The sequence below is a fragment of the Gorilla gorilla genome, chromosome 1, assembly GCF_029281585.2.
Source record: "Gorilla gorilla gorilla isolate KB3781 chromosome 1, NHGRI_mGorGor1-v2.1_pri, whole genome shotgun sequence".
Lineage (NCBI taxonomy): Eukaryota > Metazoa > Chordata > Mammalia > Primates > Hominidae > Gorilla > Gorilla gorilla.
In genome coordinates this window covers 25369138-25395108 of record NC_073224.2, presented here as the reverse complement: position 1 = coordinate 25395108, position 25971 = coordinate 25369138, and the positions used below count along the sequence as shown (strand labels likewise).

The window sequence follows — 25971 nt, the reverse complement described above, 5'->3', positions numbered from 1 at the left end:
CCATTTGATTATACATAGAAAAGTTCCAGCCTGCTGCTGCTGACTTCCTTCTGTGACTTCCAAGACCCTAATCTAACTAACTAAAGTGTCCCTGGTGGTGGCACTGTCTGCCTCATCCCACCCAGGGAAGTGACTCGGACATGTTTGGAGCCTCACACCATCCCCAGGGCCTGCGGCCCTCCTTTCCTCAACACAGCCCCTCTCCCTCGGCCGCATCCTGCCCCTTGCTCCTGGAAAGCCAGAGTGCTGCCCCTTCTCGCCGATGCTGGGGACTCTCCTAAAGCAGGAAAACTCCTAATATGGTTGCTTTAGTTCACCGAGATGCTGTTTCCAGCTAGTAGCCTGGAACCAAGGGACTTGGATCCTGACTTTTCTGCCTCAAACTCTAGGACCATGAACAAACCAGACAATTAATATGAAATTTCAGCAGCTTAAGGCACTTGCTAGGGTTTTTACAGCTGCTTGGTGATCCTGATCCTGATAAGCTCAGCACATCTTGGCCTCAGTGTGTTTGTCCAAAGCCGTCAAAGCTGGGTATCCTGTAAGTTGGAAGTGGTGCACATACTACAAATTCATTCAGATCCATCGGCAGTGTTCGCCCTTCACAGTCATCTATGCCCAAAACTCAAACAATGAAAAACCAAACAACCTACTAGCCTTTTACATCACCTTTACACCTAAACTTCATACTTCTGGTGCCACGCTGCCAGTGCCAGGCTGGGTTTCCACCCATTCTGAGAAGGCCACTGGGAGGCCCTGCACTGAGCTCTCCCTGTGCTCCTCGCCCCCATGAAGGCTTCAGAAGAAAGGGGCAGCTCAGCCTTGCTGCTAACCCAGCCCCACCCCGAGAGGCCAGAATGAAGCACAAAACCTCAATCTGCAAAGCAGCAAGTTGAGGGTTTTCATTCTTTTGATAGGAGCAGTGGAAAGGACTGTCAAGGAAAATCAGGAAGGGGAGGAAATTTCAGCCCAAGTCCTGCACTCTGATAACAGAGCTGGCCAAGATGCAGCTTCTGTGGCTACAGAGGATTGGGGAAATAGGTGTAACCTGAGATTCTATCCCCACAAGAATGGTGGGAATCCCAGTTCCAACCAGGTAGAAGGGACCCCAGATATATTTAACAAAATCTCAAGAAAACACAAAACACACAGCCTGATGGTATAGCTCAGAAGGAAAACCAAGTTGGCAGCAGAGGGAGTCAATTAGTTACCTGTACTGTATCAGAGCAAGTGCAAAGCCAGTGAATTACAAGCAAGTGGCAGAGGAATGACATGCTTCCGGGTGAGCAGACTACTGCAAATGAAAAGAAGGCACATCCTTTGCAAGACCCCCAGCCTAGAAGAAAACAGAACAACAGAATCCCTCACAACCATCTGATGCTGCCGAACAGCTGGGAGGAACACGGATTTCATCCAGAGGAAGAGCCCACAGATGAAATTACAACACTGAATGAGATTGTTTTTAAAACACTGTAGATACAACTAAAGTGTATTTGAAACAGCAAGAAGATTTAAAATGAAAGTAATGGCATAATGGAAAGACCTGAGATAATCTCAATGCAAGCATATTTAAAAGGCAAGAGATGGAAGCCCCCGGAAAGGACCTATCAGTACAGAAAATCGTCAACAGTGATCAACACAAGGATAATTACTGCTCCTGAACTAGAAAATTAAATGGAAAAGACGATTGTTCAAAAGCATATAACATTCATCTATTCATTCCTTCAGCCAGCCATCCTTTTCACTGTCTCTGCAAAAAAATGCCTGGAATGTGGTTCACCTAATCCTAATGGTATGGTTTGAATTATGAAGTTGGAGGTATTTTCATCTTAGTATTTTTCAGCATTATTTGAATGTATCATTATTGTCCTTTTTTATATTAATATAGCAGATCCAAACTTGGGGCCCAGATAGGTCAAAAACAAGTTACATCATTGGTTTCCTGTCACCCACCACAAGGCTCAACTTCCTTCTAGAGCACTCATCTGTTTCCCTCCAGTGAACCCCAAGTCACCCTTTACGCCTTGACTCTTGCCAAGCCAACAACCCTGTGCTGCCCTTCCCACCTCTAAGGACTTGTTCAAATCATGCCCTAAATCTAGAAAAGCCAACCTTCAGCCTTCCACATCCTTCCCAGCTTTCTGAATTCGAAACCAATATCCACAACTTCCAGGGAACCTTCCATGATTAGCCCACATCTGTCTACACTCTACATTACCAGGGCACTGCATTAGACTGGAACTTAGGGATAAATACGAATGTCACATTGCTATCTATTCCGCCTGATATTCATGCTTTTAATAACGGGTTTTGATGAGTCCTCAAGAACCCACATGGTCCAGACAATGTGTCAGTTTAAAATGCTGTAGAATGATAACCTAAACCAATGACCCTAAGTGACTGTGAGGCAGTGGCACCTGAGCTGGTGATTGAGGCTGGCCAAACACCCGGCATCCGCATCACAAGGAGACTATTCTCTGCTCAGCATCCCAGAAACGTATTTCGGGAAAGGTATGTGTTACAATATTCACCTATGTGGGGACTCAGGACTACATGCCTTTTAGTTCCAAGAGACTGATGTCTTTTTCCTTGAATACATACAAACAAGACTAACTCCTTAGGAGAAAGGACTGCCACCTGAAACCGTCTACCCTGATGGGAGATGATGGCCAGTGCAAGCAAGCAGTTTTAGGGTCTCCACGTCCTCAAGTCCGCTTATGTGATTAAATGTGTGACTCCAGTCCTGAGACAAGCTTCCTGGTTAAATTCCTATCAATATGGGGCTACACAGGAATTTTAATACGATGACAAATGTCAATTCCAGTGTGCATAATTTGACACTTTACTGGCTTTGCCATTTATACTGATTGCCCACATTATAAAAAGGGGCAAATTACAATCTCCAAGTAAACAAAAACCATACACAACCTCCACATATTGAGTTGACTTGATTTAAATGGACCACTTATCCCACCCCTGCTCCCAGGATTCTTATTGCTGTCCCATTTTCAAAAACTGTAACCTCACCTCAAAGTACATCCCAGGACTAAATGGGAAAGAGGTAATATTTCTCTCTTCTTCTCCCCAGGACTCCTGAATAAAAGAATTTCTTACAAATGCTTTAATATTCAGGCGTGGGTTCAAGTGTAGAGCAATATCCTTTGATTTTCCTGCTAGTAGGTCAACATTAAAGCTTTTGAGAAAGAAAGAAAAAAAAACCTTAATTAACCAAGTAGGACAGAGTAGTGGCAGTTTCAGCAATGTTAGTGACCACACTTGAACTATGATTCTAACTCTATGAAACACACATATCCACATGGACATGGGAATGCAGGTGAAGTTGAAATTTTAAACTCAGCATTCCACTAATTCGTTACTTGCAAAATAAAAATACGAAAAAAAAAACCCTTTAAAATCAGCGTTGAGGCTGAGATGTGGTTGGACAGAAATGGAAGGTTTAACGCTAAACTGAATGACTACTTCAGGCTGCAGGAGCCTGGGATCCTCTCAAGCAGGTATTCTTTTTTCATCATCTACCCGTGTTCCTTCCTTCTTGAAAGTATGCCACTTTCTAGGAAATAGCTCTAATTTCAAGCTTTCAGAAGGCTGGACATCTGTGGAAAAAGTTGTTAAAGCAGAAATTTTCTAAATCACATGACAAGAGGGGCCCTAAAAAATGTTGCCTGTGCTGGGCGTGGTGACTCACACCTGTAATCCCAGCACTGGGAGGGCGAAGTGGGCGGATCACTTGAGGTCAGGAGTTCGAGACCAGCCTGGCCAACATGGTGAAACCCTGTCTCTACTAAAAATACAAAAATTCAAAAAGTAGCTGGGCTTGGTGGTATGCCTGTAATCCCAGCTACTCCAGAGGCTGAGGTAGGAGAATGGCTTGAACACCCAGGAAGTGGAGGTTGTGGTGTGCTGGGATTGCGACACTGCACTCCAGCCTGGGTGACACAGTGAGGCTCCATCTCAAAAAAAAAAAAGAAAAGATGTTGCCTGATCTTACGGGGCTGCTCTGGAGTTCTACAAGGCAAGGATAGGCCTCGTGGACAAAAATGCTACTCTCTTGTCTGGCCAGAAAAAGCCGAGGTCAGAACACGGCTTTAGTCGGCTCTGCTGCCCACTGGCTGTTAACAATCTAACCTCCTCCTGCTGGAATCATCTCACTTTGGAAATGAAGATTCTGACACTAGCCCTACTTCTAGCTCACAGGACCGTTCACGGGTGGAAGGCGGTAACAGGCACGGAAGTATCTGCACTGTGACTGGTACCGAAGGATACTGACCTTTTGGCATTTGCATTCACTTCTCCTTTAATGACGACAGTTCGTCCAGGGCCCATGGGGGTGTTCAACCTTGCAGCGAATGGCAGGCTCTGAAAAGAAGCCACAGTCAGGACCAAGAGGCCTGCAGAAAGCTATCTCCAGGGAAAACTCGTGTCCAAAGAACCCTACAGAATGTTTCAGAGCCATGACCCTGTAAATCCCAGGAGGTGGGGGAGACAGTCAGCCTTGGTCCCAGCTGGGTCCCCTGCAGCAGCACTGTCCCTGGCTTGAAGCAAACACTCACTGATTACATTTTAGACGATGAAATGAGTGACAGGGTGGGACCCGATGCCCTCTGTATGAGTGAAACACGCCAGGAAGGCCCCCTGTGCCTGGGGTCTGAGGCAGTACTGTGTTCTGCCTGAAGGGGAAGCAGCCAAGCAGGGAGGTGCTGAGGAAACACACAGAAATGGCTCAGAGGCAGGCCTGGTTGACTCTCGAATCTGTCCAGGGACGGCACACAAATGCAGAGGGAGCTGCTTTGGGCTTCTATTGTGGATACAGGTTACTCATAACAGCTCATTACAACTTAATTTTTATATAGAGTTAAGAAAATTTGGGGCTCTTCAAACCTTTGACACATAGTTCATAGGTAGTATTTTGGTGCAAGTCAAAGTGTGATTGACAGTCGAATCTTTGCTCTTGGTGTAGACAGTTCTGGGTGCGATTTTAGAAATGTCTCCTTCTCTATTACTAGGCTGTAGGGAAACAGTTCTACAGTAAGGAATGGAATGAATGAAGCTGCCCTCCACGGTTTAAACTGTTCATTTTCTATGCAACTTTATAAAATATTCCACATGAAATAACCCAGGCAAAAATACTCACAAGCTGGGGCGTGCCAGACTTTGGAACCTATTGGAAAAGAAACAAAACACAAGAATGTTAGAAGGGGAAGAATTATAGTTTATAATCTGAAGTCTTGGTTGTGCTGAGCTGAGCCTGGCCGGAGCCTGGGATGTTCCTGCTCCACTCTGGTGTGACCTCCAGGCAGCTGGTGCTTTATGACGGAATGGTATGGTGTTGTGAAGGGCTACACGGGTTGAGAAGAGAGTCTGATATCCCTGTTTATCTGAGTCCTTTATCCTCCACCATAAATTAATAATTTTTCATAGAACTATATGAAATCTTTTTAAGAGACAGGGTCTTACTCTGTCATCCACACTGGGATGCAGTGGCTCAATCATGGCTCACTGCAGCCTCAACCTCCTGGGCTCAAGTCATCCTCCTACTTCAGCCACCCAAAGCTGGGATCACAGCCATGCGCCACCATGCCCAGATAATTTTTTAATTTTTTGTAGAGATGGAGTTCTCCCTATGTGGCCCAGGCTGATCTCAAACTCCTAGGCTCAAGCAATCCTCCCACCTCAGCCAAAGCGCTGGGACTACAGGCCTGAGCCACCACCTTCATCCAGCACTACATGAACTTCAAACGTGTCTTAGTTGTCCTTTCCAGGGTGCCCCCAGAATGCTAAGATTCTATTCTGTCTGTGAGGTGTGAACATGCCAGTCGGTAAGACCTCACTTTCTCCATTAATAACAGCACATTTTTAAATTGCAGTTATTCTCCCAGGGGTTGAAGATACACATGGAAGTTCATTTGCCAGTGCACTGGCTGATGTTCAATATTTGGAAATACCCCAGAACAGTACTATTCAGCAGTTAAGAGTGAGAGAGTCTTTTTACATAAGAACAGTGAGTGGCAGTTACAGAAACTGACAGGTGAATCATCAGCAAAAACTTATTGCGTGCCTGGCACCACAAGTATGTATCTCAAATTTGAAATGATTACTTGCGTTCTAAAAGCATAATTTTAAAAAACCCAGCCTTCTTGCCATTTCATTAACATGGTAGCTAAAACAACATTTTTAAACCAGTGGCTCATTAAAAGATTTAATATTTACATTTTCTCTGCTTATCTCTGTCAGTTCCAGACTAGATGCTTGGGTACTTTGTAAATCCTGAGAAAAGATAATAAAGATTAATTTGTAACATCCAGTAGAAAATATTTTCTATATATAACCTGTTTGACATATAAAAAAATTATAAATGGTACTAAAAATATGCTTGAAAACTGTGATCCAAAAATACACTTGACACTGGGGTCCCTTCTGCCCCCCATCAGATTGGCAAACATTACAGAGAATAAGATGTAATGTCAACAAGAAGGTGGGAGCATGGCTGTTGAGAGTGCAAACTGTTTTTACCCTTGTGAAGGGCGAGTTAGTATCTATCAAAATTTTCAATGTGAAGACAGTCATGTGTTGCTTAACGAAGGGGGTATGTTCTGAGAAATGTGTCCTTACGTGACTTTTGTCATCGTGCAAACAACACAGAATATTACTTAACAACTTCAGATGGTACTGCCGACTACACATCTAGGCTGTAGGGTGTGGCCTACAGCTCCTGGACAGTGAATCTGTACAGCAGGCACTGTACCGAATACTGTAGGCAACCAGAGCAGGATGGTAAGTATTTGTGCATATAAACTTACCTAAACGTAGAAAAGGTATGGTAAAAATACAGTATATGACAATCTTATGGGACCACGGTTGTACATGCGGTTCATCATTGACTGAACTGTCCTTATGCAACACATGACTGTGCTCTTTGACTCAGACACTCCCAGCCTAGGAACCTGTCTTACAGAAATACTCCATTTTATGCCCATGCAAAGGAAATAGCTGCTACCCAGCTAAAAACTGTGTGTGTTTTATTAAAACCACACTAGGTTTGAGATCCTACAGACAATGAAGCCCTGGCTGATAAACAGCCTTCTGCTAGTGTGAACAGTTCACTTCCAAAAAATTAATACTACAGTCAGGGAGATGTCCTTTTTATGTCAATAGAAGTGTTATTTGAAGATTTTTTTCTACCATCTCATCAGAAACCATCCTCATAAAAGACCCCAAGCTGTGGAAGGTCACTCACCGAGCTGAAGCTAAAACCAATTGAGTGAATATTCACTTTGCCATAAATGCCCAGAGTGTCTATTTTCTCTGGGCCGATCCTGTGGCCATAGAGCAGAGTATGTTTTCCATTTACAGCCACCTAGAGAGATACAGAAGACAGAGCCCCCCCACCACCAAAAAAAAACAGTTAATAAATTAACTTATTGTCCAAATTTAAATGTTTCCTTGCGTCCAATTTTATACCTGTTCCCACAGGTTTCCACACACATGTGACCAAATGGCAACCAAAAGCACCCAAAACACTAGCAGTGCTTCCGAACTTCTTTTGAGTTCCTGATTTGATTAAGCACCAGGAACTGTCTCTCCCCAGACAAACAGGCAGCCATAAGTATGTGTGCGTGTGCTTGTGTGCGCCTCTGCATACATGTGAGACATCTGGGTTCGAAGGTCGCCTGGAAGCCCAGACACAGGTGCCCTGGAGATTGTGAACCCAGGTTAAAGATCTGCCTGCGAGCTCCCCACAACACTGTCCCTGGAGACCACCCATGTGGCAGACACTCAAAATCTTGTATTTGCTAAATAAATTAATATGGACAAGTTACCCAACATATTTGAATTCGGTTTTCTTATTCTGAAGTAGGAACAATCTCTACCTCAACAGACTACAGTAAGATGACGAGAAAGTAGCTTCTGCAGGTCCTCGGCACGCTACGAGGCTCCTCCTCCCTCCCTCTCAAATGCCAGGTACCACGTTAGGTTATAGGCAGAAAACGCGAGCAGCATACAATATAGTCTCTGACTCAAGGAGCTTAAAATCCCATTGTGGAGGCAAAATAAACACATAAAGCCAAAGCACAACTGTTAAAAACTGTGAAAAAGAATGATACAGACACGGGCTCAAAAGGCCAGAGAAGGGAGAGGTGAATGGAGTTTGGGAGATTCAGAAAGACTTTCGGGTGGGAGCAGTATCCCAAAGATCAGAAAGGATCTGCGCCAGAGGCATGCGAGTCTTCTCTCGCGTTGGTACATACCTCTACTGTGGGAAAGCTCCACAGGCCAGAGGGCCAGCAGGTGTAAGAGCTTCTGGGACCAAATTCAACCGTACACATACGCGCTAGGTATATGACACTCCATGAAGCCAGAGATGGAACTGACATCAAGGATTTCTAGGATCTCCTCTGGGTCTAAAATCTCATGATCCTACGGAACTGTCTTGTGGCAAGACTTGAATTTACAAAACCCTTCTGATTTCTACGCTGGGATTGCCCTTGTTAGCTCTTCGGGTGGTGGCGGTTATATTATAACTTACCCTCCCATCATGAACATAATACTGTGTCAATTCGGAACTCAGCCCTGCTAGGAGAAATAGGATCTAATAAAAAGATCTGGTCACAGTGGACCATATTTCTGCATGGCAACAACTGGCTGGAGAGTAGTGGTGCCACCCCTCATATTTAGGTGCCTTCCTGGTCCTTTTATGGAGAAAGACTACAAAGCCAAACTATATCTCAGGTATAGGAAATACAAGGCTGGGCTCACAAATGTGAAAGGCGCCCCTGTGCACTCCTGCTCACTAATGAGAACTCAACCTGTCCCTCTCCAAAACCTACCTGGAATTTGTCCTTGAGCACCATAATCACGATCTCAAAAGACTTTTCTCTTTTGAAAGGCGTGTCATAGGCGATCTCTTCCCGTCCCCATTTTTCATTTATCAAAGTATTGCAAACAATGCAGCCGGCCCTTTTGAAACGAGGATTGAAATGAAAGGCCACATCGGCTCGAGGTTTCACGCTGCTGCCATTCTGCAGATCCACCTGGAATCTATATGAGGGAAGACACAGGGGCTCCATGAGTGCTCAGAAAGGAAAGCCACCAGTAAAGGCCCAGCAGGCACTACACTCCAGGCCCAGTGACAAGGGACTGACCAATCCCTCCTCATTCATTCACTATGAGGCCTAAAGAGCTGACTGCCTAATCTTTTCTGTCTTCCTCAGTAAAACAGCCCCTGAGTTTGAACTGGGTCTGAATCTGCCCAGAATAAAAACCTACCTTTCCCAGCCTCCCTTGCAGCTAGGCCTGCCTGTGCAGCTAAAGCTCTGCTGATAAGATGGAAGTGAAGTGCTCAGGGAAGGCTACTAGAAACTGCCTTAAAAGTCAGCAAGCACTTGCCTTTTGTCCAGCTCTGTTTCCCTGCAAACACCACATGCACCCATCCAGCTACCGAAAGCACAGAAGTGAGGGCTGGAAATCTAGCTGCCAAGGATAATGGGAGAGGGGACCTCACCTCACCCTCAAGATAGCAGAGTGGTAAGCTGGAAGGAGTCTACTTCTCTAACGAGTCTACTTCTCTAACGACTTGAAGGAGTTAACTGAAAAGGCCTGGGCTGTCTCCTTGAGACTTAATTTTCACATCTTAAACCACTGCTCTTCAGGTGTTAGGTACACAGAGCTGAGCCCAACACTAATGATACCACAGCTTGTATCCAAAGCAAGTATTCAGTAAAACTATCTGAACTAGATCTGTGATGCTGTGGGAATGTCAGACTAAAACTAGACTGTCCCTGTCATCTGACCACAATTCCTTTCTTTAATGACATACCTAATTCTTTTTCTTTCTTTCTTTTTTTTTTTTTTTTTTTGTCACCCGGGCTATAGTGCAGTGGCTCGATCACAGCTCACTGCAACCTCAAACTCCTGGGCTCAAGGGATCCTCCTACCTCAGCCCCCTGAGTAGCTACAACTACAGGTGCACACCACCAAGCCCAGTTAATTTTTAAATTTTTTTTTTTTTTTTTTTACAGATGGGGGTCTCACTATGTTGCCCAGGCTGGTCTTGAACTCCTGGCCTCAAACAATCCTCCCGCCTTGGCCTCCCAAAGTGCTGGAAAAGTATGTGTAAGTCACCACATCCAGTTGATAGTTCTAATTTTTTTATACCGAAATCAGACTTAACAGCAATGAAATAAATCCCAATAACCATTATTTAGTCATTCATTCCAATCTTCTCAGCACCTTGGCCAGGGCTGCTGAGGAAACCTAATTGGGCCTCAAAGTATCAAATGGTCTCTCCTGCCTTACTCTTTGTTATCATTCCACAATCACAAAAAGACAGCCTATTCATGCTCCTTCCTTTAGCACAATGATTTTACCTGTCCGCGTCACTAGGAACATGCCCACGTATCACAATCAAACTTCCAGGATCCAGCTGATCAGGAATGGTGCCAACATACGGGATTACCTAAGATAAAAAATTTTAACAAATGTACATTTACATAAACAAAATTACTTACTAAGCAATTACAACCCACACTCATTATTGATAGAGAAAAACTACACTCTTTAAGGCTGCACATAAATCTGCTCAAAATCCAGCATTTTCCAAGTCATCTTTCCTACTCAAACAGCTATAAAAAGGAACTGCGGCCGGGCGCAGTGGCTCACGCCTGTAATCCCAGCACTTTGGGAGGCCGAGGCGGGCGGATCACGAGGTCAGGAGATCGAGACCATCCTGGCTAACACGGTGAAACCCCGTCTCTACTAAAAATACAAAAATTAGCCGGGTGTGGTGGCGGGTGCCTATAATCCCAGCTACTTGGGAGGCTGAGGCAGGAGAATGGCGTGAACCCGGGAGGCGGAGCTTGCAGTGAGCCGAGATCGCGCCACTATGCTCCAGCCTGGGCGACAGAGCGAGGCTCCGTCTCAAAAAAAAAAAAAAAAAAAAAAGGAGCCGCATGGCCAGTATATTTGCAATTGCTGCAAACCACTATGAGTTCTTTGGAAAGAGACACAAGGTAAATACTATTCACAGTATTTTGTATTTGGCTGAGAGTTTGTGAAGCAAAACTTCTGCTTAATATGATAATTCTAACAGAAAAAAAAAAAAAAGACTTGTTGCAATGCCACGTCTACTCATTCCTTTTCCTACTGTTCCACTGCTGATCCCAGCAGAAGGTTCGAGGCCACACTAGGCCCAAAGCCAATGCTGACGGAGACAATGACAAGCACTCACTGCCTCTGAAGGAAACTCCACGTTAAGCCACGCCCCCACACCTGGGATTCCAGGGCCTGCTCTTCTCTGCTGGACTCCCAGACTGCAACCCAGACTGCACTGTTAGAAACCAGAGAACTGCATGATCATGAGGATGAGTGGGTGCCTGTGGGTCTTCAAGACATGGCATCCACCTGCCTTGGACCAGTCCAGTCTGCAGGCGTGGACTCTGACAGCTGGCTCCACCCAGTATTCAGGTCTCAACCTGCACCCTCACTGCCCAGAACCCAGCCCTTTTTTTCTGGGACCTGCCATACTGCCAGATCTTGTCATTCCCCTTTCCCAGAGATGACTACACTGTCCTCCCAGTCCACTGGCTGGGGACCTGTGCTATGTGGCTGCCTCTCCTGCATCACAACCATCTGCCTCCATCTGGAGCATCTGACCACGATGTACAGCCCACACACCGTTAAGCCTCACACTAAGCTCACTCAAATTACAATGTGCATGGTAAAACCCACCCAAGGTACTTCTGATTGTCAAGAAATAAATAAAATAAGATGGGCCACAGAAAAGTGGTTATAAATTGGTGGCTCCTAAACTGAAATCGACCTGAGGCACAGCCTCCTCTGTGGAGCCTTCTTCAAGCTCCCTGGGCTGCTGAGTCAGCCCCTCTCAGAGGGTTCATGATAGCACTTTGGATTCTGTTTGTTTGCATGTAGCTTTGCCTAGACTGTGAGCTGCATGGGGCAGAACTGGCTCATCACCTTTACCTCCCCAGGACACAGGTCAAGAGATGATCGGTAATTGCATGGTGAATGAATGAACTCTCACCTGTCTGGAAAGTGGGCTCTAGCAGGCCTCACACATACAGAGGAGAGGCAACAAAGCAGCTGCTGAACCGCAAGCTGAGCCCACAAGCTCTCTGTTGCCTTAGGCAATAAGATGAGAAATTACGGAAGCCAATTATCTATTTGTTGTCATGGCAATTGCTAGGAGCAGGGTGGGAGGCACAAGACACCAGAAAACAAAAAATACAACAGACAGTGTAGACTGGGGCTACAGCTGCACATCAGAGTATCTGATTTTGTGTGTAGAGAATGGGGAAGGACCTACATCCCTACATTGATCTTTTGGGTCACAGCTGGTTCCAAGAACATATAGCAGCAGGTTTCATAGCGTTAATCTCTTAATAAAATGAGAAGTTTTTATAACATCAAATTTCATCTTAAAATTATCTTTATGCAGAATATTTAATAACACAAATGTTAGTAATATAAGTGAGAAAGTAACCTATAAAGCCATATATAGTATGATCTCAACTAAATAAATATAAACATTAAAAAGAAAACCTTGCTAATACACACTGTATCCTGTATCAAAATATCCCATATACCCCATAAATAGATATACCTACTACATACTCAAAAAAATTAAAAATTAAAAAAAGAAAAAGAAAAACACTAAAGAAATCAGACAAAAATAATAATAGTTTTCATGGGGGATGATGGGATTTTAATTTTTTTCTTCATACATTTTCATACTTTGCAGATGTCTATAATAAGCATCGATATTTTTATAGCCAGAAAAATATTTTTAATTATATGTTTCATTTTAGCATTGGAAAGAGCTTTTTGAGACAAAACAATCTATTCCCATCACTTTTTTTTTTTTTTTTTGAGACAGAGTCTCACTCTATCCCCCAGGCTAGAGTGCAGTGGCATGATCTCAGCTCACTGCAACCTCTGCCTCCCAGGTTCAAGCGATTCTCCAGCCTCGGCCATCCAAGTAGCTGGGCCTACAGGCACGTGCCACCATGCCCAGCTAATTTTTTGTATTTTTAGAGAGACGGGGTTTTGCCATGTTGGCCGGGCTGGTCTGGAACTCCTGGGCTCAAAGTGATCCTCCCAAAGTGCTGGGGTTGCTTTGGGAGGTAATGAGCTTTGGGAGAAGCTACCGCACCCGGCCCCCATCACTTCTAATACCTTGTTCACAACTGTTTATAGGTTGTTCCAGTTTGAGAAACAACTATGCTAAGAACGGTGGCCACTTGCTGCTTTAGTTTTCTGGGTTCATCATGCCTTCTACTTCAGAAAAGATCCTGCATTACTTCGGTAATACTTTTTTTTTTTTTTTTTTAACTATGAGACACAGTGCCCTGCGCTGACTCATTGAACCCACGACTATATGGCTTCTGTGAAAACGGAGGACATACATTGTTTTCTAGGCTACTCCAAGCTACTTTGGTGATTCACAGATCATTATTAATTTACATTTAAAAAATTAAAATACAGATCTGATCACACTGGAGACAATATCACAAGCTTACGCCACAGTCAGGTTTGGTGTTATTTGCCAAAACACCCTTGCTGATTCATATTGCTTTGCCTTTTTGATGATTAAATGCAAGGCTCTCTATTAGGCAGACTGCAGCTTGAAAGAAGCCTAAGAGTCAGACACCCAGGAAACATAACAGACACCCAGGAAACATAGAGTGAAAATGTGATACTCTATTTGGCTGTTGAAAATTGGTATCCCCTTCCATATCTGAAAATCCCCTACCTTATGAACATTAGACCTCATCTAGACTGCAACAAGGTAAGAGCAGGTGACAAAACTGCCCATTAGAACTTCCAGCTCAGCTTTTAAGTAAGAACCAGTGACAAGAAGAAGCCACAATGATGCAGTATTCACTCTGGCAAGGGGGCAGCAGCTATATCTGGGGTTGGAGAAAGCTACATCTGGGGTCAGGGGCAGCTATATCCAGGGTCAGAGGGAGCTGCATCCAGGGTCAGAGGGAGCTACATCTGGGGTCAGAGACAGCAGTGGCATTGGTAGAGTAGCAGAGACACAGTACCATCTGTGTCCAGTGGTGACAACAGATGCCTCTTCATGGGAACGGTCCTACAGCATGCTTGTATATCTGTGGCTACCTATTCTCCAAGCCTGGTTCTTCATGCTGCTAGAGATTCTGAGAACTCTGCACTATCATTCAGCAAATTCCTTTTCTGCTTAAAGAGTTGGCTTCTGTTGCTTGTAACTACAAACCCTGACCAATTCAACATCTTTAAAAAAAAAAAGGGGGTCGGGCGCAGTGGCTCACACCTGTAATCCCAGCATTTTGGGAGGCGAAGGTGGGCAGATCACTTGAGGTTGAGAGTTGAAGACCAGCCTGACCAACGTAGAGAAACCCCATCTCAACTAAAAATACAAAATTAGCCGGGCATGGCGGCACATGACTGTAATCCCAGCTACTCAGGAGGCTGAGGCAGGAGAATCGCTTGAACCCAGGAGGCGGAGGTTGCAATGAGCCGAGATCGGGCCATTGCACTCCAGCCTGGGCAACAAGAGCAAAATTCAGTCTCAAAGAAGAAAAAAAGGGTGGGGGAGCAGTAAAGAAGAGTCAAAGAAATGCTTCAGGAAAATGGGATAAGGAATTCTAACTGAGGTGGCCAAAGACAGTTTATGAAGAAGGTATGATTTCAGTTGCCACTTCAGGTAGAAATGGCAGTTTACAAAAGCAGAGAGGCAGGAAAAGACAAGACCCATCTTCTCTCAGCATGCAGTCAGGGAGTAGTTAAAGAAAGGTACGGCCAGGGTCAGATTTTAGAGTGACATACGAAAGAAGTGTTTAGGAACAACAGTCCAGTGGGGGTGAAATGAGCCAGAGGTCAGGAGGTCATCTGGGTGACTGACTGCTGCCATAAGCCTGGCGTGAAACGATAAGGACACATTCCAGGTCGGTGGCAATGGCCCTGGAAGAGCAGAGAAGTCCAAGAGATGTTTCAAAGGAAACTGTCTACATAAGGCCACTAAATACATGACAAAGCTGGGGAGAAAACAGGTTTTTTTTTTTTTTTTTTTTTTTTTCTTGAGATGGAGTTTCACTTTTGTTGCCCAGGCTGGAGTGCAATGGCATGATCTCGGCTTACTGCAATCTCCGCCTCCCGGGTTCAAGCGATTCTCCTGTCTCAGCCTCCCGAATAGCTGGGATTACAGGCGCCCGCCACCACGCCCGGCTAATTTTTTTGTATTTTTCGTAGAGATGGGGTTTTACCAAGTTGGCCAGGCTGGTCTCGAACTCCTGACCTCAGGTGATCCACCCACCTCGGCCTCCCAAAGTACTGGGATTACAGGTGTGAGCCACCGCACCTGGCCTGGGAGACAGGTTTCAGGAGGAAGATGACGAGTTTAGTTTGTAACACTTGGTGTGAAGCGTTGGCAGAACATCTAAGAGCAAATCTGCTAAGAAGACTTGGAGACTCAGAACCACATGCTAGGTGAATGGCCAGAGCACACATTTAAAAGTCAGGGTAAAGATCATTTGTAAAGATATCAAAGTAGATAAAGAAATCGAAAAGCAGGACAGGTCAGGCAGCAAAGGCTCGGTGGTTTCTAAAATTAGGAGGTATGCAGAAAAGAATTAACATTGGCAGGCCTGACTGCTGTCCTGGAAAGGCCTCCTTACAAGGCAGGCCCCTGGCTGGTGTCTAGGAACTTGGGATTTTAGAAGGGCACCCACCAACCTAACTGATAACGGGGATTTCCTGTACCTGACCTGTTCATGCAAATAATACGGTTATGCTAAACACCTGCTTTCCTTCTGGGAGACCAGAATTTTTTGATATGTGTGAGGGTGCTTATGTGACCAGCCTCCAGTAAAAACCGTAGGCACTGAGGCTCTGATGAGCTTCCCTGGCAGTCAACATTTCACAAGTGTTGTCACAACTCATTGCTGGAGGATGTAAGCACATCCTATGTGACTCCAGTAGGAGGAGACCTTGGAACTTGCACTGGGTTTCCCCTGGAATTCACCCCAGGTGACTTTCCCTTTGCAATTTTGCTCTATATCCTTTCACCACAATAAATCATAGCCACAAGTACAACTCTATGCTGGTGAGTCATCAAAACTGGGTGTGACCTTGGGGACCTCAACATGGGGTGAGAAGAGAAAGGAGAGAGAAGAATCAGTCAGGCCAGGGCAATAATATCAAGGGAGTCAATGGATTTATAAATTTCAATAAGAGGAAAACTGTCAATATCTTTAACATCGAAAAAGCTAAGAAGGATCCAAGCAAATAAAGATAATAAAATGGGGCTGGGCGCGGTGGTTCATGCCTGTAATCCCAGCACTTTGGGAGGCTGAGATGGGTGGATCACGAGGTCAGGAGATCAAGACCATCCTGGCTAACATGGTGAAACCCCATCTCTACCAAAAATACAAAAAAATTAGCCAGGCGTGGGTGGCGGGCGCCTGTAGTCCCAGCTACTCCGGAGGCTGAGGCAGGAGAATGGTGTGAACCCGGGAGGCGGAGCTTGCAGTAAGCCAAGATCATGCCACTGCACTCCAGCCTGGGCGACCGAGCAAGACTCTGTCGCAAAAATAAATGAATAAATAAATAAAATAAATAAGTAAAGAAAATGGATCATACCCTCTGACCTAGTGATTCCACTTTTACAGATTTATCCTACAGAAATACGTAGCACAGGCACACCAAGATGCACACACAAGGATGTACACTGTAGCACCGGATATAATCGCAAAAAGACACAGCCCTTAACAAGGGACTGCTTACGTAAGTTTTACTGCTAATTATGCAGCTGTTAAAATAAATGAGGAAGTTCTAAATAAAATGACATTTCCAAAATAGATCAAATAGAAAAAGCAGGGTAGAAAACAGTTTATACAGTAAAATGCATGCATGTAAAGAGACAGGATATATAAAAGGTGATATACACAACACACACACTTTTGGATATTCATAACTATCTCAGGAAGGATATATTTTTAAAAACCAGTAAAAAGTGATTGCCCTTGGGGAGTAAAACTAAGTACCAGGGGAGAAGAAAATGGATGTTTCACTGAAACTCTTAAATACTGTTTGAATTTTAAAAAAATGATTTGCACATATTATCTTTAAATTTTTTTAAAAGGAAAAACCACTGGTTTGGACATAAATGTAGTTTAAAATTTTGAAGACAGACTATCTTCCAACTATTGGGTGCTAGGAAACAAGGGAGGAGGCAAAAGTTAAACAGCAGAAGGATCCTGCTGCAGAAAACTGCAAGAGGAAAGCTGGTTTGGGAAGGAAGATGCAAGTTTGGTTTTGAACTCCTAGTCTTGAAGGGCTGGCTGAGCAACTGAGAGTTGGGGGTTCACATTAGGTGAAAGGCTGGAACTGGATACACATGGAAAAAAAAATCTATGAGTGATCGGTAAAGACATGAAAGAAAGAGACATTAAAGACAAAATTTCACTAGTAAAACCAAAAAAGAAATTAAGAGAGTGAAAAATCAGAGGGCAGAGCCTTAGTGAGGAAATCCACTCTCAGTCAGGAAGGCAGGCAGCAAAAAAAGAAGAAAAACAGCACAAAGGCTAGAAGGTACCTCACAGGTTACAAAAGAAAGACTTGACTGTGTTGTGTTTTAAGACTAAATTGTAAGGTAAAAAGGGAGTACTTAGAATACTAAGCAGAAAAGGATAAACATGGAAGCAAGGTTCCTAAGAAAACTGGGTACCAGGTAGGATTTATGTTGACAAGCAACTTATTAACTTGGAGTAACAACCAATTCTGTTCCATTTCTAAATAATTTCCTAACCAGCTAGCATTTAATCATATCTTAAGAACTCTATAAACAATAGCAAAATTAAATATATAGGTAGATAATGAACTGCCAAACAAGAAATTTCACTGACAGCATTCCTGGTATGAAGTAAAGATACTGTCTTCCAAATTATTCATTCAAATTCAGTAGAAAGAAAAGTAAGTGGCCAGCCGCGGTGGTTCACGCCTATAATCCTAGCACTTTGGGAGGCCGAGGCGGGCGGATTGCCTGAGCTCAGGAGTTCGAGACCAGGCTGGCCAACATGGTGAAACCCCGTCTCTACTAAAATACAAAAGAACAATTAGCTGGGCGTGGCGGTGTGCGCCTGTAGTCCCAGCTACTCGGGAGGCCGAGGCAGGAGAATTGCTAGAACCCAGGAGGCAAAGGTGGCAGTGAGCCGAGATTGCATCACTGCACTCCAGCCTGGGCAATAGAGCAAGCCTCCGTCTCTTAAAAAAAAAAAAAGAAAAGAAAGAAAGAAAGAAAAAAACAGAAAAGGAAGCCTAACTTTTTTTTTTTTTTTTTTTTGAGATGAAGTATCACTCTGTCGCCCAGGATGCAGTGCAGTTGTGCAATCTTGGCTCATTACAACCTCCATCTCCCAGGTTCAAGTGATTCTCCTGCCTCAACCTCCCATGTAGCTGGGATTACAGGCCACCGCCACCATGCCCAGCTAATTTTTGTATTTTTAGTAGAGACGGGGTTTCACTATGTTAGTCAGGCTGGTCTCGAACTCCTGACCTCAAGTGATCCTCCCGCCTCGGCTTCCCAAAGTGCTGGGATTACAGGCATGAGCTGCAGCGCCCGGACTCTGACTTTTTATTTTTATTTTTGAGCATGGTTCTTGCTCTGTCACCCAGAATGGAGCACAGTGTCAAACTCACAGCTCACTGCAGCCTCAACCTCCTGGGCTCAAGCAATCCTCCCACCTCACTCTTCCTCGTAGCTGGGACTACAGACATGCGCCACAATCCCCAGTTAATTTTTGTATTTTTATAGAGAGACAAGGTCTCACTGTGTTGCTCAAGCTGGTCTTGAACTCCTGGGCTCAAGTGATCCACTAGCCTTGGCCTCCCACAGTGCTGGAATTACAGGCGTGAGCCTCTGGACCCAGCCTTAAGAGCCTGACTTTTTAAAGTCTTGCAGTTCTATCAGTTGAACTAGTCAAAGAAATATACTAAATAGGGAAAAAAATACATAGGCCAGTTACAATATTTACTTCATCTTTTCCAAGAAAACTTAATGTGGACAGCTGGTCTAACACCAATGTGGACCAAAATATTAGAAATAGGCCAGGCATGGTGGCTCATGCCCTGTAATCCCAACACTTTGGGAGGCCGAGGCGGGAGGAGTGCTTGACCAGACTGAGAAACATGGCAAAACTCTGTCTTTACCAAAAAAAATACAAAAATTAGCCAGGCATGGTGGTGCATGCCTGTAGTCCCAGCTATTTATGAGGCTGAGCCCAGTAGGTGGAGGTTGCAGTGGAGTAAGACTGCACCACTCCACTCCAGCCTGGGTGACAGAGCGAGCCTCTGTCTTAAAACAAAAAAAAAAAAAAAAAAAAAAATTTGGAAACATTAATGAAATAAAAATTAAAAAGTGGCGGTGTGTTTATAATGCCTAATAAAGAATACAACAGACAATAAATATATTTACTTATTGAACCTATCAGTAACAAAACAACCATGATTCAAGAAAACAGGTTTTGTGTGTGTGGGGGGTTTTTTTTTTTGGTTTTTTTTTTTTTTTTTTTTTTGAGATGGAGTCTCGCTCTGTCACCCAGGCTGGAGTGCAGTGGCAGCATCTTGGCTCACTGCAACCTCCGCCTCCCAGGTTCAAGTGATTCTCTTGCCTCAGCCTCCCGAGTAGCTGGGATTACAGGAGGCTGCCATCACGCCCGGCTAATTTTTGTATTTTTTAGTAGAGATGGGGTTTCACCATCTTGGCCAGGCTGGTCTTGAACTCCTGACCTTGTGATCCACCTGCCTCGGCCTCCCAAAGTGCTGGGATTACAGGTGTGAGCCACCGTGCCCAGCCGAAAACAGTTTTCCTAAGTCTAGCTTATAAAATATACTAATTGATTATCTTTAAATAACTAAGTTGGCCAGGCACGGTGCCTCACGCCTGTAATCCCAGCACTTTTGGAGGTCAAGATGGGCAGATCACCTGAGGTCAGGAGTTTGAGACTAGGCTGGCCAACACTGTGAAACCCCATATCTACTAAAAACACAAAAATTAGCCGGGCATGGTAGCACGTGCCTGCAGTCCCAGCTACTCAGGAGGCTGAGGCACTAGAATTGCTTGAACCCGGGAGGCAAAAATTGCAGTGAGCTGAGATTGCATCATTTCACTCCAGCCTGGGTGACCAGAGGGAAACTATATCTCAAAAAATTAAAAAAAAAATGAATTGAATAAATAAAATAAGTTATTTACAGCCTTTTTTTTTTTGGAACATTGAAAGGGCAACTAGCTACAAATGAGAGAAATTCAGTGCAATACAGGCCCTTTATACTATAAATATTTTACAGTAGTGAAATGTAAAGAGAGCGCAAAATGTTTTTGCCATTCAGTTCAGTCTACCTCTAACCTTTCCGACTCTTTTGTGAGAACTGATAATAAAACAGAGAAATTTGAAAAGAAAGAAAAAAAAGCTATTTGCCAAAAATATCTCCCTTGGAAATGCATTATCCTCAGAACAGCATCCAGCCCATGCCACAAGACTGAAGGCATTTTCTGCTCTAGAGCAGAACTACTTCTCCAGATCCCCTTCCTCAAGAAATGAAGTCTACTTATTTTTGTTCCACCTCAATAGTTGAGAGTACTGACCCCAGAAACTACAGGAATCAAGTATGCTAGAATCAAGATATGCAGGAATTTTACCTATAAAATTATCTTCTTTTCTGTGTGAAGGGCAGAAATGAACAGTGTAACCTTTATCCATTCTCCCAGCTTGAGCCAAGATGATACTTCAGACACCCCTGGCAGGCAGCCTAGTTTGTTGTTGTTGTTTTTAAGATCTTTGCAGGAAATCAGTTTACAACCTTGGGATGTTTTTAACTCTAACATGCGCAAAGTCATCTTAAATGTCTCACAAGCTTCCACTTCAGGAAGTCATCTTTTTTAAACTTACTACCACTGAAAGGCTATTTCTCCTAAAACTGACTTTGCTTGATACAGCAGCGATACCTCATTCTTACACAATGACATTAAAACTCAGGGAAAAAGGAAATACAGCTATAAAGTAAATGACAAAAACTTGAACCCACACACACTAACAAAACTGGTTTAGGGCCTTATTTTAAGGATTCTCACCCTTCCTTTTGCCCAAGAATCTTCTAGGCGGTTTACTAAAAAATTGGCTGTCCTTTTTCAGACCTTGATTCAGGATTCAGCTTCAGATACGTGGAAACTAGACATTCCTAAAGATTCTCACCACCACATAAAACTAAAACAAGCTCTTTACTGCTCAGGATTACAGGGCAATTTCCAGCAATTACAGTCATTCAGGGATTCTAGGACCTGCCTGAACTGCACGAGACCCTTACTACTTCACACTCTCCATCTCCCCATTGGCTTTTGACATTTTCCCTGCTCAAGGGCCAAGCAGTATTTGAAAGGCTGAGGGAAAGATCGAGACATTACTTCTCATGGACAGCTCTAATTAAAAAAGAAAATGAAAAACTTGTAGAGTAAGAAATCCATTTTCCTTTAAAAACTACAATTTATGATTAGCTGAGCCTCCTCCCATCACCAAAAGTTGGCATTCCCTCCACTCTACCCAGACATTCCCTGTTCATAACACTGTTTCATCACGTCATATTATCATTGTGACTTCTTCCTCCACTAGAGGACAAGAGCTGTTTCGTAGTCAGCACCCACCACCATCTCTATTACATAGTAGGTGCTTTAAATATGTTCACTGGCTTTTATTCTTGCCCTGTCTCCCAATGGATAATTAATATTCTATTGGATCTGTCCTGGCACAGGTAAAAAGTTTTCTTATAGAAATCAGTTACCGGGTTATAGATGATATTCTGTAGGTTGTTTAAGGACAACATCATTCTTTTCCAGCTTCTTGTCGATTGGAGTCTCTTCTGTGTATGACCTAAGATTTTAGGCAAGTTTCATTTAAAGGTTACTTGGATTGAAACTGAGGCACTGGCCCTGTGTAAAGTAAAAATAGAGGAAAAGAAAAGTAAGCATGTAGCATTTTTCTTCATATCCTATTTTAAAATTTAAATTATATATTGTTACTGATATTTACCAAATAATAGAATATTATTACAATCAACGATCTGCCTCCCATTCTTACCAGTGTGCTCATATACTAAATAATTTTGGATTGTGAGTGTAGGAAATATTGACTTAAAAAATACATCAGTAGAAAATTTCTAAGATGGAATTTATTATTAAAAATACTAAAATAGGCCAGGCATGGTGGCTCACACCTGTAATCCCAGCACTTTGGGAGGCCAAGGCGGGTGGATCACCTGAGGTTCAGGAGTTAGAGACCAGCCTGACCAATATGGTGAAATCCCATCCCTACTAAAAATACAAAAATTAGTCAGACGTAGTGGCATGCACCTGTAGTCCCAGCTACTCAGGAGGCTGAGACAGGAGAATTGCTTGAACCTGGGAGACGGAGGTTGAACTGAGCCGAGATTGTGCCACTGCACTCCAGCCTGGGCAACAGAACGAGACTCCATCTCAAAAAAAAAAAAAAATGTAATTAATTAATGGCAAATACTAATCAAACAGTCCCGTACAATTATCAGAGGTATTCATTTAAATTTTCATTTCCATAAAATGAGAATTACAGTATTCACATCATTGGTTTGTTCTGAGGATTGAGTTAATAAAACAGCAAAAGAGCAAGCGCTATGTTAGCTATTATTGTGAATAGAAAGAATTGCTCTTCCTCCTCCAATTTAAACAAAGTAGGGAAAAATCCAATACTTTTAATACTATTAAGATACAGTTTTCTCTGTTGCTTAAAAAAATAATAATCACAGGGCAGGGGAGTGTTGGAAAGCATCAGCCACATTTTTTAAGATAAAAGCACTCATGGACACTACACTACATTTAATAGCTCCAGGAAAAACTCGACTTTAAGCAGAACTAAAGGGGAAATGAAACCAGAGCTTCCTGTATTTTACTTCCAGGAATTCTGTCATTATACTGCACACCAACAATACACACCGATCAAATCTATCACTTTTTCTTTATTAAGAAAAAAAACCGTATCCCTCTTGGTTTACCACCTAAATATAGCCCCATGTCATTAACTTAATTCGTTAGTCAAAACCTCAAAACTCTGGCTCCGTGACTCAATTCAGGAAGCAGGAACAAGAGCAAAAAGAATGGATGCCGAGTTGCCATATACATGTATAATAACAAGCCAGTGACCCAATTTAAGCCATCTGCTTGCATTAAATCACGCAACCCCCGAATATCCCCAGGGACAAGTCCCGCCAGCATGAACACTTCGTATGCATCACAAGCAGCCATCACTTAAGTTTCACGTACGGTCAAAGGAAGTCACATGACTTGCACTTTGCAATGTTTAATACTGCAGTCAAATGACTTGGCATCCTAAAGAGCGTGTTAGAGGCAGGGAACGCAATGGAGGTCACTCCACTGTCACTACAAATTCCGGGAAGGAAACTTCCCCAGATTCCTCCACTTGGAGGTGGCGCTCGGCCTCAGGCTAGGAGGGAACAGGTGAGAAAGCAGCCCAGGTGGGGTGGGTTTGCAGCGAGGAGACACCCCAGGGCAAACAGCCTGACCCCAGCCAGGGATGTCCAAGAAAGGCCGCGACTCCTGATAATAATCCCTTATGCCCCGGAGCGCCTCGCCTGCAGAGGCAGCGTCCCCGCCACCCAGCCCCGGCTCTGCCGCGGTGAGGACCTGCGGGTCGGGGTGGACTGGACACTGTCCCACCCATCAAATTGTGATTGAGGAGCCGTGACATCCGAATGCCATCCTCCACTGGCGAGACCCTCAGAGCAGCCACGCCCCTAGCGACTGCCCCGCCACCCGAGGCCGGGGGTCGCGCGACTCACCCAAAGACTGGTGTTTCAGGCGCTCCACGGAGCAGGTTGTTTGTTAGCAGCTAAGTGCTGTCAGGGTTCCCGGCTCTGGCGTCCGTGGGCGGCTACGGGAAGCGACAGGAGTCAGTCCTCGTTCACTTCCCGGCTCGCGCGCCTTACTGCTGTGGTTTCCCCACCCTCCCCGCGCCCCGCCTTCTGTGTATGGGGCGTCCCTGGCGGCTCTGCTGGATTTTGGACAGGGACCCGCCGCTGATCGCCACCCAGCTCGGCCTCCTGCACAGCCTCTGGAGCCTTGGACCGCGACTGGCTTGCTGTGGGACGAGCACAGAGGGATAAGGACAAAGAATGTGTCCTGGGTGGATCTGGCTGCCTTTGCCCCGAAGGCGGAGTGGGGTGGGAGGTGGTAGGAAAATGGGAAGGAAAGAAGAGAAAGGCTTTGTCTTCCGCAGCAAGTGGGCCGACGTCCACCTGGCTGTTCCAGGCCTCCAGGTCTAGGAGGGAGGGCGCTCGGGGCTGGGACTTTTCAGGACCAGGGTGGTCACCGCACAGGCCCCGCCTGCCTGGACCAAGCGCTGGCCTTCCCGGGGCGCCCAGGTCCACGGGGTCAACGCCAGGGTTTTCTCAGCTTCCTCGTCTGCCTCGGATCGAAGTCCAGACAGTGCCAGAAGAGACTTGGAGGCGCTGCTTTTTGACAGTACACACCTCTGTATGCAGGTGAAACGGTGGGGGAAGGGTTCAGTACGCTGGACTGTGCCCAGCCCAAGCTCCCCATCCGTTAGTGATAACTTGGACTCGCAGCCACTCCGCGTCACTCGCCAGTTATCCTGCGTGTGGGTGTTTTCTCCAAATTGGACACTTAGGGAACAGTTTAAGCAGTATGGAGCACAATTCTGTGCCTATTAGATGCTCTTAAATACCCGACTTCTCAGGGCCCTACACTGACTGATAGTTTGACCTATTGGCTGTAAACACACCAGCCAGAAATACAAATAAAATTAAACAAAGTCATGTCAGTCACTTGGAATGGCTGGCTGCTTACTGTTTGTTTTGTGTTAGGGACCTCAAAGTTCTCATCTTCTCTACTTGGCTTTTATCCACATTTGTTTGGAAAGATATATTTTAGTGTCATTAACGTGGGCTTTCTCCTCCCTGGCTTTTGTTTTCGTTATTTTTTGTTTTAATCGAGGAATTCATTACAAGTCCCATAACTGGGAACTCATGTTCTGATTCACTGTTGCTTTTCTCTCCTCCTTACCCATTTTCCAAGTCTGATGCACTTCTCAAGATCCAATCTGAATAGGTGAATTTACCCTTGACATACACTGCCTTGGATTTATAGTCATCTTTTGGTATGTGTTGTGTGTTTTATCTATCCAACTCGACTGTAGTGTGAGAAAAGGAACTTGTCTTATACAGTCCCCAGTGCATAGTGTAATGCTTTGCATAAAATAGATATCAATGTTAGGTTGAAATGTTAGATTATTGATAAAGTCAGGAGCAATTGAATATCTTCACAATTCTGCCTGAGTCTCCCCACGGCCCCGCCACTTTGAGACAGGGTTTCCCTCAAGTGATCCTCCCACCTCAGCCCCAGGAGTAGCTGGGACTACAGACGCACACCACTATGCCCAGCTAATTTTAAAATTTTTTTTTGTAGAGACAGGGTCCACTGTGTTGCCCAGGCTGGTCTCAAACTCCTGAGCTCACAATATCTTCCTGCCTTGGCCTCCCACAATGCTGAAATTACAGGCATGAGACACCAAGCTGGGCCCTGAGTCAACCTTGTACTTCTTTACAAAGCTAAAATAAGTTGAAATAAGTACACATAAATGTTGTGTTTCTTTTGTAAGTCATATTTAGGTGCAAACGGGGCTGAGTGAAAGGGCCAGAGAGCAGAGTTAACAAAGAAAATCTGGATTAAAATGTTCATAAATCCCAAGAACTTATTCCTAGAAATATCTCCCTCATTTGGCACTGTTGTTCAATCAGCCCAGTGTGTTATTTTAAATAAGCCAATATTCACTGAATGCCTATCATGGCCAGGCACAGCAGTAAAGAATACTAGCATGCAGAGGACCTCATGGGCCC

The 25971-nt window shown here is 44.4% G+C and overlaps 1 protein-coding gene across 9 annotated transcripts in view; it reads right to left on the bottom strand.

The window, feature by feature from the left end:
- LGALS8 (galectin 8) overlaps positions 1 to 25971 on the bottom strand; it is a 31104-nt gene that overhangs the window by 1346 nt on the left and 3787 nt on the right. For 2 of the 9 annotated variants that reach the window (XM_063708018.1, XM_063708021.1), the window contains exons 2-11: positions 23896 to 23987; positions 21850 to 21997; positions 10386 to 10474; positions 8847 to 9057; positions 7256 to 7375; positions 6229 to 6285; positions 5153 to 5179; positions 4900 to 5025; positions 4289 to 4377; positions 3028 to 3193 (exon numbers count right to left, since the gene is read on the bottom strand). In XM_063708018.1, the coding sequence (XP_063564088.1) occupies positions 3028 to 3193; positions 4289 to 4377; positions 4900 to 5025; positions 5153 to 5179; positions 6229 to 6285; positions 7256 to 7375; positions 8847 to 9057; positions 10386 to 10474; positions 21850 to 21894 (930 nt within the window). In that variant the 5' untranslated portion in view covers positions 21895 to 21997; positions 23896 to 23987. The other 7 variants (XM_019032041.4, XM_055372422.2, XM_055372441.1 and 4 more) reach the window with 7 other exon arrangements.